Raw genomic sequence first — 13,351 nt, 5'->3', positions numbered from 1 at the left:
TGCAATCGTGTGATAAATGAGCAGACGGCGAACCAAGTGTACCATTTTATAGTCACTGGCACTGCCGCTGCTACTTGTAAGCTAGTGTAGGTGGTGGAGGAAACCATATCAGCTGCTGCTGCTTAAATACTGATTGAGCAAGCTATCGAACAATTTCGCATGTCTGCGATGGGGATAATGCAAAATGTAACGTAAAGTGCATCGTGTGGGACTCACGTTGGCCATTGCCCGCTGATTCCGCTTGTCTTCGGGGTCGGTGTTGCCGTCAACAGCCATCGATGTTGCCAATTGGATTGGAAAAGGGGTGTGGCTTACAAAGTGGTCTCAAAGGTTATCATTTGGATCCAAATCCTTTGGTGTATCTAATTGTCGTCCGTGCCTGTGAAGCTACGCGATCACAAGGGAAATGTATGGGAAAATTCGACCTTAAAACTTTACACACATTTTCACTATTTAGCGGATAAAAAATTATTATTAATATGTTACTATAAAATTGCTGGACATTTTATCTATCCAACGACATATTAACTGTTATGTTTCGTTCAGTAGTATAGTAGCTATTAGCGTTTGAAATATTTCATTCAAACGTTACACTTCTATTTTTCGTTTTTACAAAGTGCTACCCAGTCCCAGTATAGTAAACAAAGACGTAGTCCTACGTCAAAATTCTGTAAACAGCTCCCCGTTTTCGCTTATCTCTCCTAGGCCATGGCGTCCCATTACGCGTTCAAGGTCCGCGTTGTTTGAGTCAATCTTCGCGTTGAAGTTGCCCAAGTGGGTTTGGATGCCCCCTTCCGGGATTTTCTCAACCAAGCAGTTTAGCTGACTGTTTAGTTCTCCTGCAGGTAGGCAGCATCTGTTGGCGCATAGCACTGGATTGCAGCAAAGTTTCTAATCCATGCTCTGAATCTGGCATTGATTATTCTTTCGTTTATCGGTTCACCAGGGTCGTGTATGCCGCTGAGCTCAGTAGCGATGGACTAAACATTTTGAATTCAACTCCTCTTTCTCGAGTAGCATTTTCACCTCGTAAGCCACAGTAGAGCATGGCCTACCCGGATGATGCCTTGTGTTCGCCAGTACCCCACTAGCGGACCTCGCTCAACCCCTGGATTTTAAGCTCCAGGCGGCCAGCTTCCGTTGCAAGTTGAACCAACTTACCCTGCTGGGCAATGGTCAGTATATTCTGTTCCGATTTTTGTCCGTGTTTTTATGCTAAGCACTTACTTCGACCAGCTGAGAGCCGGGCTGGCTCTTGCCGTCTCAAAAATTCCTCCCCACTGTACTCGGTCCTGAACTACTTATCGTCATTTCGTTGTTCGTCTGGACACATGCAAGTCGGCTTCAACCTGGTCGAGCCATCTAGCACGTTGGGACCCTGTATTCCTAGCGCCGGTGGAGTTCTTGAAGAGAACGAATTTCACTGCACAGCCGTTCGGCATCCTTGCTACGTGACCGACCCAGCGATTTGAAAGGACTCGAGAGTGCCCCCGAAAAGGCACATAGTGCATCACTTGCTCCAAGATAACTAATCAGCCGCGTCAGCATGTCCAGAAAGCTGTGCTCGTTCGGGCATGCTTGGAGGATTTGTCGGGGTGTCGCTGTTTGATCCGTAGTAGCACGGGCATCCATAAAGGCCGCCTGATACTGCTTAATGATTTTTTGTTTTATTTTGGAGATAAACGACGTAACAAAATCTGAGAACACCATCCCTGTAATTATTCAATTAAGTGTCGTTGATAGTGGTTCTTTACCATTTTTGTATAGTACTGCTGACAGTCGGCCCTATCCGGTGGCTCTCTCCTTCTGCACCTTGCCGATTTGGGTATTCATATCCATGACGATGATATTGATGTCCCGTGGCGAACAGCGTTCGTGCGTTGGATCCAGCTACGCAGAGAACGCTTCCTGCTCGTCGTCGAGGCTTCGTTGAACGAACACGTTTGAAGAAACGTCCTTTTATCTTTAACATACACATCCTCTCGTTGATCGCCTTCCAATCCATCATGCGATCCTGTATTCTGTCCATCACTGCAATACTTACTTTTCTCAGCTCGTTGGTCACTTCACTCAAACGCTATCGTGAGCCGCTCCTTAGCTGGAGTACAACCGCGCTCTTGTTTAAGGAATCATCAACGCCCTTGACGTAGAAACAGACGTTCAAGGATGATAAGGCCTCCTTCCAGCGTCCAGTGTCCAGTCAGTGTACGACCTTAGTTTCTACTGGGGTTGGTAACACGATTTCCGCTAAGGTTACTCGTAATCCGGCTGGTACCTCGAGGATGTAGGAATAGTAGTTGCTGGCTAAGAGACTAAGGATTACTATGGAGTCTATTTAAATACGATCTTAAACTTCAAATAAAATGTTCAGCAGTCTGGTAACTTATTCACAAGTGATGAAGAATAGGTGAATAATATTTTTGAATTAATAAATGATGCACAAGATTCAGCTAAACGTTAAAAATGAAATGGGTTTTGATGAGAAATACAGGAAATGCACGATAAGTTAGGGTAATTATTATCCAGCTTTGTATCACTGCTAAATTTTATTTTATTTTGCTTTTACTGGCTTTGCTTGATGCGTGTATTGCGCGCCGGAAACATTTAACTTGTCCACATTTTTCTACGGTTTAAAATTTGCTTCTTTCCATGAATTATAAAATACAAATCAAAATCGAATCATTCATCATACTAACAATTTGCTATACGTTCCCATAATGTCATTTTTCTGCTGCATAGCCCCTGTAAAAAGTACTCTCAGTAGCAAGTTAAGACCGACGATGCCGCAGTTGGCGCTCCGCGGACTGAAGCCTCGATCACCCGGTGCAGCGGAGGAAAAATCTCCCAACCTGCAGTCGCCGGAAAACCGAGTCGGTCAGTCAGTCTTTTACGATTGTCTCGATTCTAGCCCAATGACCGAGAAAAAAGATGCCATGAAATCGGACCAGTATCCGGTGTCCGCCGCCGAAACCGACGACGAGCTGTCCGACATCGATCAGGAGTGTACCATTTTCAGCGGAGTGTCCTACCTGGGAGCGACCGGTATCAAGACACCCAAGTCGGAGAAGGAAATTCTTCAAAAAGTTGCGGAAATGAATGCCACTCACTCCACCCAGTCGCCGCTGGGTATGAAAGTGTCCGTCAGCATTCCGACACGTTCCGAAGGATTGGTGGTGTAAGTTTTGCGCCCTAAATTATGCGAATTCATGTTCGGAACTCATTTGTGATCCCATTTTCGATTGCGTTTTTTAAGGCTTTACGATGCTGAGACAAACGCAGTCGTTGCCACCTACGAGGTTCATCGGATTCTTTTCTTCGCCCGTGGACCGGCCGGATCGACGAACCAAGCGTGTTTCGCATTTACCTGGTCGCACGGAGAATCCCAGGAAACAGCCAGTCATCAGTGCCATGTCTTCAGATGTGACATCCCGGAAGCGGTGACCCAAGTTAGCGGTTAGTTATCGAACAGAGCGTTTGGATGGACTGTTCGCCTGCAATCACGTGTTCTTTTTGTTTCACCTTAGCTTTCACTGCTATTTGCTTCGCTAATTTTATACTGTTTTTAAAATTCAAATGTTGTGATGAAAATTTTACAGAAGTTTCTATTTGCTTTTCTGTTTGAACAGCTTGCTTCGCAAAGGCCTTCCAGCGTGTGCTCCCGCCCAGCATTCCGGCCAGTATGACAACCTCGCTGGCCGACATCACATCGGACAGTGCTGGCAATCCAATCCAGTCGGCCATGTACGAGTTTAGTATATCGCTGGAAATCAAAGAGAAGGACAAAAGTAGCTACACAACGGTTCCCCGCGATGCCAAGGCTAGCTTTCGGCTACGGTGCAACACGGATAAAGAAGTCTGTATCGTTGTTAAACAGATTCCTTCGGAACTGTATCCACCACTGTACATTGAACGGTGCTTCGGTGTACTGCTAAGTCCGGGAAAAATTGTACGACAGGCTGATATGCAGCTCCTAGATATGGTTGGTATTTGCTCATGATCTAAAATTTTAAATCTAATAGAAAAATTCTTTTTAAAGGTAAATATGGGCTACATTAAATCGGAAACAGCAGCTCCTGCAGCGAATCAAATGTCCGCATCGATAACGTCTCTCAATTCAGCGGCCACGTTTGCGCAATTGCCCTATCAAATCCGTGCGGAATGGAAGGCAAACGACAAAGCATTCGAGCAGCTAAACACTGAAACTCAGAAGAAGAGTTTAACCGTAGCCGTTGATCTAGTCATAAAAGGCATCCAAGAGCCAGTTCGCTTTGTAATTGAAACATCGGTAATGATTTTGTCACAAAGTGAACTACGGATAATGCAAAATTTGTTTACCAACAAAAGGCTGTTGGTAATGCACTACTATCTTACCTTGAAGGAGAGTGGCGAAGGTAGCTGGAAGGTGGAATCGATTGACCACTCGGACGAGATAGTAGAACAAATGGCACCCAATTCACTGTCATTGAATCTTAACTTTAAAACATGGTCGTTTAAAACGTCTGCCAGCGTGCAATCGATGGAGTTTGACGATTCTAGTCCAGACTATAGCTCCGACGGGGACGAACCGCTGCTCAGCGGTACCGGAGAAGTTTCACGTGATTGTCCCACCGCTCTGCTGGATGATTGGAACGAGATTCTGCTCGAGTGGGATCGAGACAATTTGGACAAACGTCCACGGAACCTGGCTCATTTGGTTCGCTGTGGAATTCCGGATATTTTGCGCGGTACCATCTGGCAGAAGTTGGCTAATGTGGAAAACAAAACAGAGATGATCGACTCCTATCGGCTACTGATCACCAAAGAAACAAGCTGCGAAAATGTGATCCAAAGGGACATCAATAGGACCTTTCCGGCGCATAAGTTCTTCAAGGAGAGCGGCGGAATGGGACAGGACAGTCTCTATAAAGTTTCCAAGGCGTATGCTGTCTACGATACCGAGGTTGGGTACTGCCAAGGATTGAGCTTCATTGCGGCCAGCTTGTTGCTTCACGTAAGTTCTATTGAGTGTGTTTCTATTCCTTTTTCGCCTTTCCTATCTGAGCTTTTCATGGCAAACATTGAAAATAAATTGAATTAAAAAAAATCTCCTACCAACCTGCCGTTGGTGGCGATATGGGGACAATATTTCTTGTACTCTATAACATTCACAAGAAGATTAGATTTACATTTGAAGTAGAACAGAAAGGTAGACTATGTTTTCTGAAGCTGTTGTGATAAGAAAATTTAGAAATTTTCAATTTGTAGTTTATAAGAAACCCACGAGTACCTAAAACCTCGAACCATTATTTTGGATACAAAATGGCTTTTTCCATTATATGATTCGTCGGAAGAGAGCTTGAAAAAAGTAATGTGAACAAACGGAAAATAAAACTGAAGTGATAATCTACATAACGAACAGTGATTGTAGAAGTAAATTCAAAGTGAATTAAACTGATAAACAGATCAGTCGATCACTCCGGTTGATGTTCGGCACTTTCCGGATGTAGACGTGTGATCCTTCCGACCAAACGTAGACTCGGACCACTATCTCGTAGTAAGCAAAATTCGCGCTCGGTTGTACGAATGATACGATTGAACATTCAGCGGTTATCAACGGAAGGAGTCGCTGCAGAAAACCAATGAGTGACTGAATCGACTAAAGTTTGTTTATGAGCATTTTACTAGACGAAATTTAATTCAAAGAAAAGAATCAAGCCAGAGCTCAAATGATAGCTGCAACAGCAACTGTGACACGCCAGAGCAGAGAGAGATTCCGAGATAATAGAGCTGCCGAAAAGAGACTTAACCATCGTATGAAATGCCTACTTTGGAGTCGCGTTCATGCAAAGGCAGAGAACTGTTTCGAAAGGCACCTTGAAAGTCACGATACGACAAGCTGCTTTAAAACGATCAACGGTATCAAGAACCGGATCGTGTCCCTATTATGTGCAATGACACTGCAACGAGGGGAACTTGATTGTCAAAAGACCAGAGGTGGCCAGACGTTGGAAACAACATTTCGATGCACTATTGGATGGAGAGCGCAATGAAGCTGTTGACAGAAACAGGATAGTGATTAAGGATGATGGTCAAGCGGTGCACCCACCAACTTTGGACGACATTAAAATAGTATCTATCTATTAAAACGGCAAAGTAGCTGGAATAGACGGCACCCCGCCGAAATTTTTGAAAGTTGGCAGCGAACGGCTGTATTGTGCAATCCCTCAGGTCATATCAAAAGTATGGACCAAAAACGAACTGGTTGGAAGGTTGCATAAACCCTATTTACAATAAGGACCATCGACTCGAATGCAGCAATTATCGGGACATTACTCTTCCCAACTCTGCATAAACTATAGACAAATTCCGGGAATTCTACTTGCAAATTCACCATATATTTAGACTTCAAGGCGGCATACGATTCAGTTAAACGAAATAAACTTGCGGATTATGCTTGAACATGTACGTGCTACCCTTTATGGTTCAGAATCAAGCGTGAGAAAAGTGGATGATATATCGGACTCTTTTGTGACGTTAGATGCTTTGAAGCAAGTTGAAGGGCTACCGAACTTACTGTTCAACATTGCATTAAAAGGTGCTATTTGAACGACCGGTCGTAAAACTGCATTGGTGATAGACGGAGATACCTTTCAGCATCTAACAGTGTTGTGAGCCGCGAAGTAAAAAGGCAAAATAGAGTGGCTGCCAATAGGGCTTTCTACGGATTACGTAGCCAACTGAGATCCAGAAGTCTACAACTCCGTACGATACTCGCGCTTTATAAGGTTCTTCTTGCCAATTCTCCCAATACCCTCCCAGTAGGTAGTCTACGGCCACGATGCGTGGACGTTGAAAAAGAGTGATTGCGATCAATTCTAGCCGGCAAATTAGAAGGAGTGTGGTGCAGGCACATTAGTCACGAAATATACAGTATGACACATATATATTCGAACAAAAATCCTTTTATGCTTGCAACGTCATTTACAATTAACACAATCCAACTAAGACTGCTAAGATCATGTGTATGTGTCATCATGAGTCCATGCCCAGAAAACAGGAACCGAGAAGAGAGTAGCGACCGGCTTATTGGTGGACTGCAGCAATTGGAATCCATCGTGCTAGTTGTCTAAGAGCCAGAAGAGGCGTCCAAAGAGACAGAACTGTAGCAGATCAGGAAAAGCGAAGCGCGGCGTTTAGAGTGACCAGGGCTGCATTGAGTACCGAATCGTTATGGCGAAAGTAAAAGGTCCTGTGACAATTAGGGAGTTGTGTCCGAATAAACTGAAGGCAATCGTGGAGGGCTTTTTCTTACGCACGCCGCTACGATGTGGCCAACAACACCGTACGATCCAGAAGAGAGGGCTAGCGCTGACGGTCTGCAAGTCTCCATCGATGAAATAGTGGCAGTGGCAAGACAGCTAAAAATGAAGAAGGCCCCTGATCCTGATGGGATTCCTAACGTGGCTTTTAAGGCAGCAATACGAGCATTCCCGGATTTGTTCAGGACCGTGCTGCAAAAATGCTTAAAAGATGGTAGCTTCCCGGACAGATGGAAGATCCAAAAGCTGGTGCTGTTGCCGAAGCCAGGAAAACCTACCGGGGATCCAGCGTCATACAGGCCGATATGTCTACTGGATACATGCGGAAAACTCCGAGAGAGGATAATCCTGAATAGGCTTACGAGGCATACAGAAGGTGAACACGGTCTGTTAAACATGCAGTTTGGGTTCCGGAAAGGGAAGTCCACGGTGGATGCAATTCGGACAGTGATCGAGCGAGCCGAGAAGTCATCCAAACAGAGGCGAAGAGGAAATCGTTTTTGCGCCGTTGTAACGTTCGACGGAAAAACGCCTTTAACAGTTGGGAGGCCATTGCCGAGTCGCTGCATAGAATGCATGTCCCGGAATATCTAAGCAGAATATTGAGGAGTTACTTCAGAAATCGAACGCTTGTTTACGAAACCGCTGAGGTGCACAAGAGGATGAACATTACGTCTGGAGTTCCACAAGGCTCCATCCTTGGCCCAACGCTCTGTAACGGGATGTACAATGATGTAGCGTCTCTGAAGCTGCATAGAGGCGCGGTGATCATCACCTTTGCCGATGACATCGTGCTACCGGTGACAAGCGAGTCACTGGAGGAGGTAGAAATGCTAGTTACAGAGGCGATTAGAACTATCAAGAAATTGATGCATGGTGCAAAGCTACAAATCGCTCACCATAAAACGGAGGTTCTGCTGGTTAGCAACTATAACGCCGTACAACATGTCGTCACCGTCGGAGAGCACATTATTACTTCAACGCGCGTGGTCAAGCATCTGGGAGTAATGATAGACGACCGGTTGAACTTCAACTGCCACGTCGACTACGCTTGCGAGAAGGCGGCGAAGGCTATCAATGCGATAGCCAGAATCATGCCGAATTTACGGGCCGAGTAGTGGCTAGTGTGCCATCATCGATACTGCGGTATGGAGGTCCAGCCTGGATCGCAGCACTTCGAATGAAGCGGAATCGCGTGAAGCTGGATAGTACCTTCCGACTCATGGCTGTAAGAGATGTCAGTGCCAACTCGAAACGCCAGTTAGAAATGGAGGTTTCTCGATACACAGGTAGTTTTCAAATTCAATGTAGTTTTTGGAGAACTTGTCACCAGAAGATCAATCGATTTGGTTGGCATTTAATCCCAGCAAATGTACCTAAATACGGCGGCTTATGGGAAGCCGCGGTAAAGTCGGCAAAACACATTTAAAGAATCCATGAAATATTTTTGTGCAAATGAATAATTTGTTTTACGAACTATTTTAAAGTAAATATTTTGTGACGAATCACACGCCAAGCAAATATTCTGTGAATTTTGTGATACCTAATACAGCCTGAATTCGTTAATTGGGCCACGACTGCACTCCAGCTGATTCGCTAATTGGGCCGACTGACAGTTGTTAGAAAATTCTAAACTCGAAAATTCCATACAATTTTGACATTCAAGTTGTCACATAGCCCAATTAGCGAACGCCCAATTAACGAACCGCCCAATTAACGAACCACCAATTAACGAAACTTTGCTGTAGTAGAAATAAATGAAAAAAAAAATCGTACCAAAACAGTTGATTTTCTCGTTCAACAGATGCCCGAGGAGGAAGCTTTCTGTGTGCTGGTGGCTCTCATGTACAACTACGGTTTGCGCGATATGTACAAACTGGGTTTCGAGTCACTCTATCTAAGGCTGTACCAGTTGAATCGCCTCATGAAGGATCATTTGCCGGATCTCTACGAGCACTTTTACAACACCGGCGTGGAATCGCACATGTTTGCCAGCCAGTGGTTCCTGTCGCTGTTCACCGCTCGATTTCCGTTGTACTTTGTATTCTACATTCTGGACGTGTTTCTGTTGGACGGCATGACGGTGCTGTTCCAGGTTGCTCTGACGTTGCTATCGGTATGCAAGAAAGACTTGCTCGAATTGGATTTCGAGGGGATTTTAAAATACTTCCGCGTAACGCTGCCCAAGAAGTGCAGAAGCGAAAATCAAGCCAAACGGCTGATGAAACTATCGTCGGAATGCAAGATTAAAAAATTGAAGAAGTACGAACTGGAGTACATGGCTAAGAAGGAAGAGAACGAACGCAAGGAACGTGAAATGAAACAATACGAGCAGAAGTTCAATGAAGAAAAAGCAAAAATGCAACTTGAAATTGTGACGTTAAACGGAAAGTTGGAAACTATGATAAAGGACGATAAGAAAAATAGTGGAATAATAATGGACTACAAAGCGATTATTCAAAGACAAGAACATGAGAATAATAAACTTCATCAGATGTTGGACGATCTAACAGTGAGTTGTATTACAGTTTTGTCCTATATTTATTGTAATAATTTTCTAATTTTCCAGAAAACAGTATCGGTCTGCTCAAAATGTTCATCTAGCATACCAAAATCTTCTCCGTTGCATAAAAGTTACGGAAAAAATTTGCATCACGCAAACAGCGAGAACAATAACGATCAAACCGTTCACCATGAGAGTAATCTAGGTCCGCTAGACCCAGTACTTATTGCTAATCAGCGGATACGAGAGCTAGAACTAGAACTAGCTCAATCGAAGTTGGCACAAGTGGAAGCTGAATGCAAGAACCAGGTAATAATACCCCGCACATAACGATTAGGGTCTGTTTAATTAACATTTGTAACATTCTAGGACCTCCATCATCAACTACACGCTACTCTGCATGAGTTGCAATCGAACCGTAGCAGCTGGCAACCGTGGTTCTCTAAAACGTTGAATTCCATTCAGGAAAAAGTGGTGACCAGGCGAGACGTGAATGCACCAATGCCTACATTTCAATCGTACGCTGATCCAAATGTAAGTACAGAAAGCTTACTAAATAACACCCAACCGAATGATCCCATTATCCTTGCAGGTAAAATTGCGTGAACATTCCTCGACGTTCCCCGCCACCGCTCAGACGCAGCTGCGGAATAAACTGAATCAACGTCACAGTTACATGCCGCAAGCATCATCATTCGACACGGTCGGTGTTGGGGAATCGGCGGGACACGCTAGTTTGGGCGAACCACCAGTCGCCACCACGGACGATAACCAGCTGTTCAGAGACTCCGCACAAAGGTGTCACAGTCTTAAGTGAATCCAGCCAGCAGTGCAACTGCAACTCTATTAAAATTATAGCCGAAGAACACTGATAAACTACAAGTACTATATTTAGCTGATACATAAGTACACATGTAGGGTACATCTTTATCTAATAGCATGCTGCAACACGCGCGTTAAACACAGTTTTTAAAGCTTGTGGTCAAGTTTCGGGCCAGATTTGAATGGAACTTGACGGCGACCCTCGAAGCGGAGCTCTTTTCGCTCCTCAAAGTAAACATTTGAACCAACTACAGAATAATAGAAAAGCTGCATCCTATTGGTTTATCATACTTTTTAATGTTTGTTATTTCTTATACCATGCACTATGTTATTGGTTTCATTAGCGTTAGAGAGACTTGCAATAAGTTAGCGCTGGCTTACTCTATTGATTTTGCTTCAAAGCCGTTCGCGAATTTACTATTAGACACCCAGTACCGTACAAAATAAACTCTACAGAAATAATGCATTTCATTTCGAATGTTCAAACATTTAACATAAAGATAGAGGATAGGATGCTCTGAACAAAACCGTACAGACTCCCTAAGTTATTCGAATATGTTGTAACTCACGCAGTTTTCAACCAGGTTTTCTGGTTCTGCGCTGTTAGGACTTTCTCCAAAACATTATATTACCGCCTTTCAGTAATGCTGAAAACTGTTAACGTTGAATACAGACATACACACACAAACACACACACACACACACACACACACACACACACACACACTATTTGGTAATCTCTCTGTATCTATTACATCTATGTTCAACTTAGCATGCAAAGCATCAATAAATACATGCGATTTAAAAGAAAATGTATAACAAAAGCATGGTACCGCTTAAAAAGATTGTTTAAATGAGTGGAATTTGAATGAAAGGAAACTTTTGACAAAATTTGAACAAGTGCTTATTAAGCAAGTCTCAATATTTTGTCTACATGATGCTTGTACTGGTCTATGATAGTCTGTTCCGTAGCGGGCGACTGAACTAGAAACTTTTCCAGTCCCATTTTTCCTCTTTTTGTTTTGTTTTTTCTCATTTTCTATACCTTCTCGTTTTCCATTTTTTCTGTCCCGTGTTTCCTGTCTTATTGTTCCATTTTTTCTGTTTCTTATTGCATTTTTTCTTGTATTCAGTCCTGTTTTTTCTTTTCCGTTTCTGTTTTTCTCGTTCCTAGTTTTTGTCTTTTTTACTAGTTTCCCGTCTCCATGTCTTGTTTTGTCTCTTTTTGATGCGCCATTTTTCCGTCTGTTCTGTTGCGTTTTCCTTTTTTATATTCCGATTTTCGTCTTTTTCTCTTCTGTGTTACCTTTTCTTTAGTTCATTTTTCCTTTTTATCTTTTCTTCTTTTTCTATCTATTTTATGTCTCCACTTTTCCCCTTTACATCCTGTTTGATTCCCTTTTCCCGTCTTTTCTGTCCCATTTTTGCCCTTTTTCTGAGTTCTGATTTTTCTCTGTTCCCTTTTTCATTTGTTTTCCTCCTCCAATTTTTCCTTTTTACGACTATTTTCTTTTATTCGGCCCCCGGTTATCGTCTTTTTTTGCTTTCTAACTTCTATTGTATCCCGTTTATCGTTTTCGTCTGATCTGTTCCTCTTTTTTTCCTGCTTTTCCTCCTTTTCGATCACGTTTTATTTATACTTTTTGTCTTTCGTTTTAGTTTTTCTTTCCATTTCCATTCCATTCCATTTTTCCTCCATTTCAGTTCTCATTTGTCCATTTTCATACTCCCGTAATTTCTCTTCTTTTCCATTTGTTCTCACTTTCCTTCCATTTTTTCTCTTTTTTCTCGTTTTCCATTTTCGCTGTCCCGTGTTTCCTGTTTCATTGTTGCATTTTTTCCGTTTTCTATCTCATTTGCGACTTCGCGCAACAGGATCTTGACTAGTATTAATTGTGATGCGGTTTTGGATAAGGACGATGTGAATTTCGCTGCACATTCGTGATGTAACCAAGATGATAGTCGTCCCCGATTTGATGACGTCGCGAGCGAACTGTTCCATACTTGAAAGCTGCGACATATATGTCCAAACTCGTGTCTTGCGCAATAATCCTTTTCTACGGGTACAGCATCGACGGATAACGTATAGAAGTTCAAAACCTATTGGTTGACAGCGGCTTTCACAATTGGAAACATGGAACGGATTTCTCAATGGCAGCTTTCGCAAAGCGAATCGAAGAAATCGACGCTGAACTGATCCAATTTTCTCAGTGTTATATTGTTGTAGTGGGATTAAGACCGGAAAAACAAACAATGCAGTAATAATTCTTTTTTTCGAAATCTTCAAGACGACCAACATAATGCTTGAAAGTTAACACCAAAGGATAATATGAATATATGGTACTACCACCTGCCTTAGCAGAACATCCGTTCATAGCAATGAGCCTATCATGTCAAAAAGAGTTGAACATATTCAACGATTGGTCATGCTTCCCAACTCTTGTATGAAGGGCCAAAAGGGAATTGGTCGATAAGCAACATCACTTACACGTACCAGGGATTTAGAGAATCTCCTTCCAAGGGCTAAGTCACCTGAGTCAATCGTTGAATAAGCCGTCTTAATGCAGAATGACTCCAGCAGGTGGGGAGAAGAGCCCGCTCATTATCCACGATGTGTTGTTAATCGGGCCAAGATTAACCCTAGAAAGTTGACTGTTTCACTCTCCCTAGGCCCACCGCTTCAAACAAGTGCTCTGATGGTCCCTCCCTCTTCCCGATTCTAGTATAT

General features: G+C 43.3%; 1 protein-coding gene across 3 annotated transcripts in view; it reads left to right on the top strand.

The window, feature by feature from the left end:
• Positions 1–11,454, top strand: part of LOC128733682 (rab GTPase-activating protein 1-like) — a 28,371-nt gene extending 16,917 nt beyond the window's left edge. For all 3 annotated transcript variants that reach the window (XM_053827441.1, XM_053827442.1, XM_053827443.1), the window contains 8 exons: positions 2,740–3,175; positions 3,254–3,453; positions 3,627–3,979; positions 4,037–4,990; positions 9,103–9,810; positions 9,868–10,110; positions 10,171–10,335; positions 10,394–11,454. In XM_053827441.1, coding sequence (XP_053683416.1) covers positions 2,740–3,175; positions 3,254–3,453; positions 3,627–3,979; positions 4,037–4,990; positions 9,103–9,810; positions 9,868–10,110; positions 10,171–10,335; positions 10,394–10,618 — 3,284 coding nt within the window. In that variant the 3' untranslated portion in view covers positions 10,619–11,454. The remainder of the gene's footprint in view (positions 1–2,739; positions 3,176–3,253; positions 3,454–3,626; positions 3,980–4,036; positions 4,991–9,102; positions 9,811–9,867; positions 10,111–10,170; positions 10,336–10,393) is intronic.
• Positions 11,455–13,351: the final 1,897 nt, after the last annotated feature.

Source organism: Sabethes cyaneus, chromosome 2, assembly GCF_943734655.1.
Source record: "Sabethes cyaneus chromosome 2, idSabCyanKW18_F2, whole genome shotgun sequence".
Classification (NCBI taxonomy): domain Eukaryota; kingdom Metazoa; phylum Arthropoda; class Insecta; order Diptera; family Culicidae; genus Sabethes; species Sabethes cyaneus.
The sequence above is the reverse complement of the archived record's forward strand: the minus strand, read 5'-3'. Positions and strand labels throughout refer to the sequence as shown.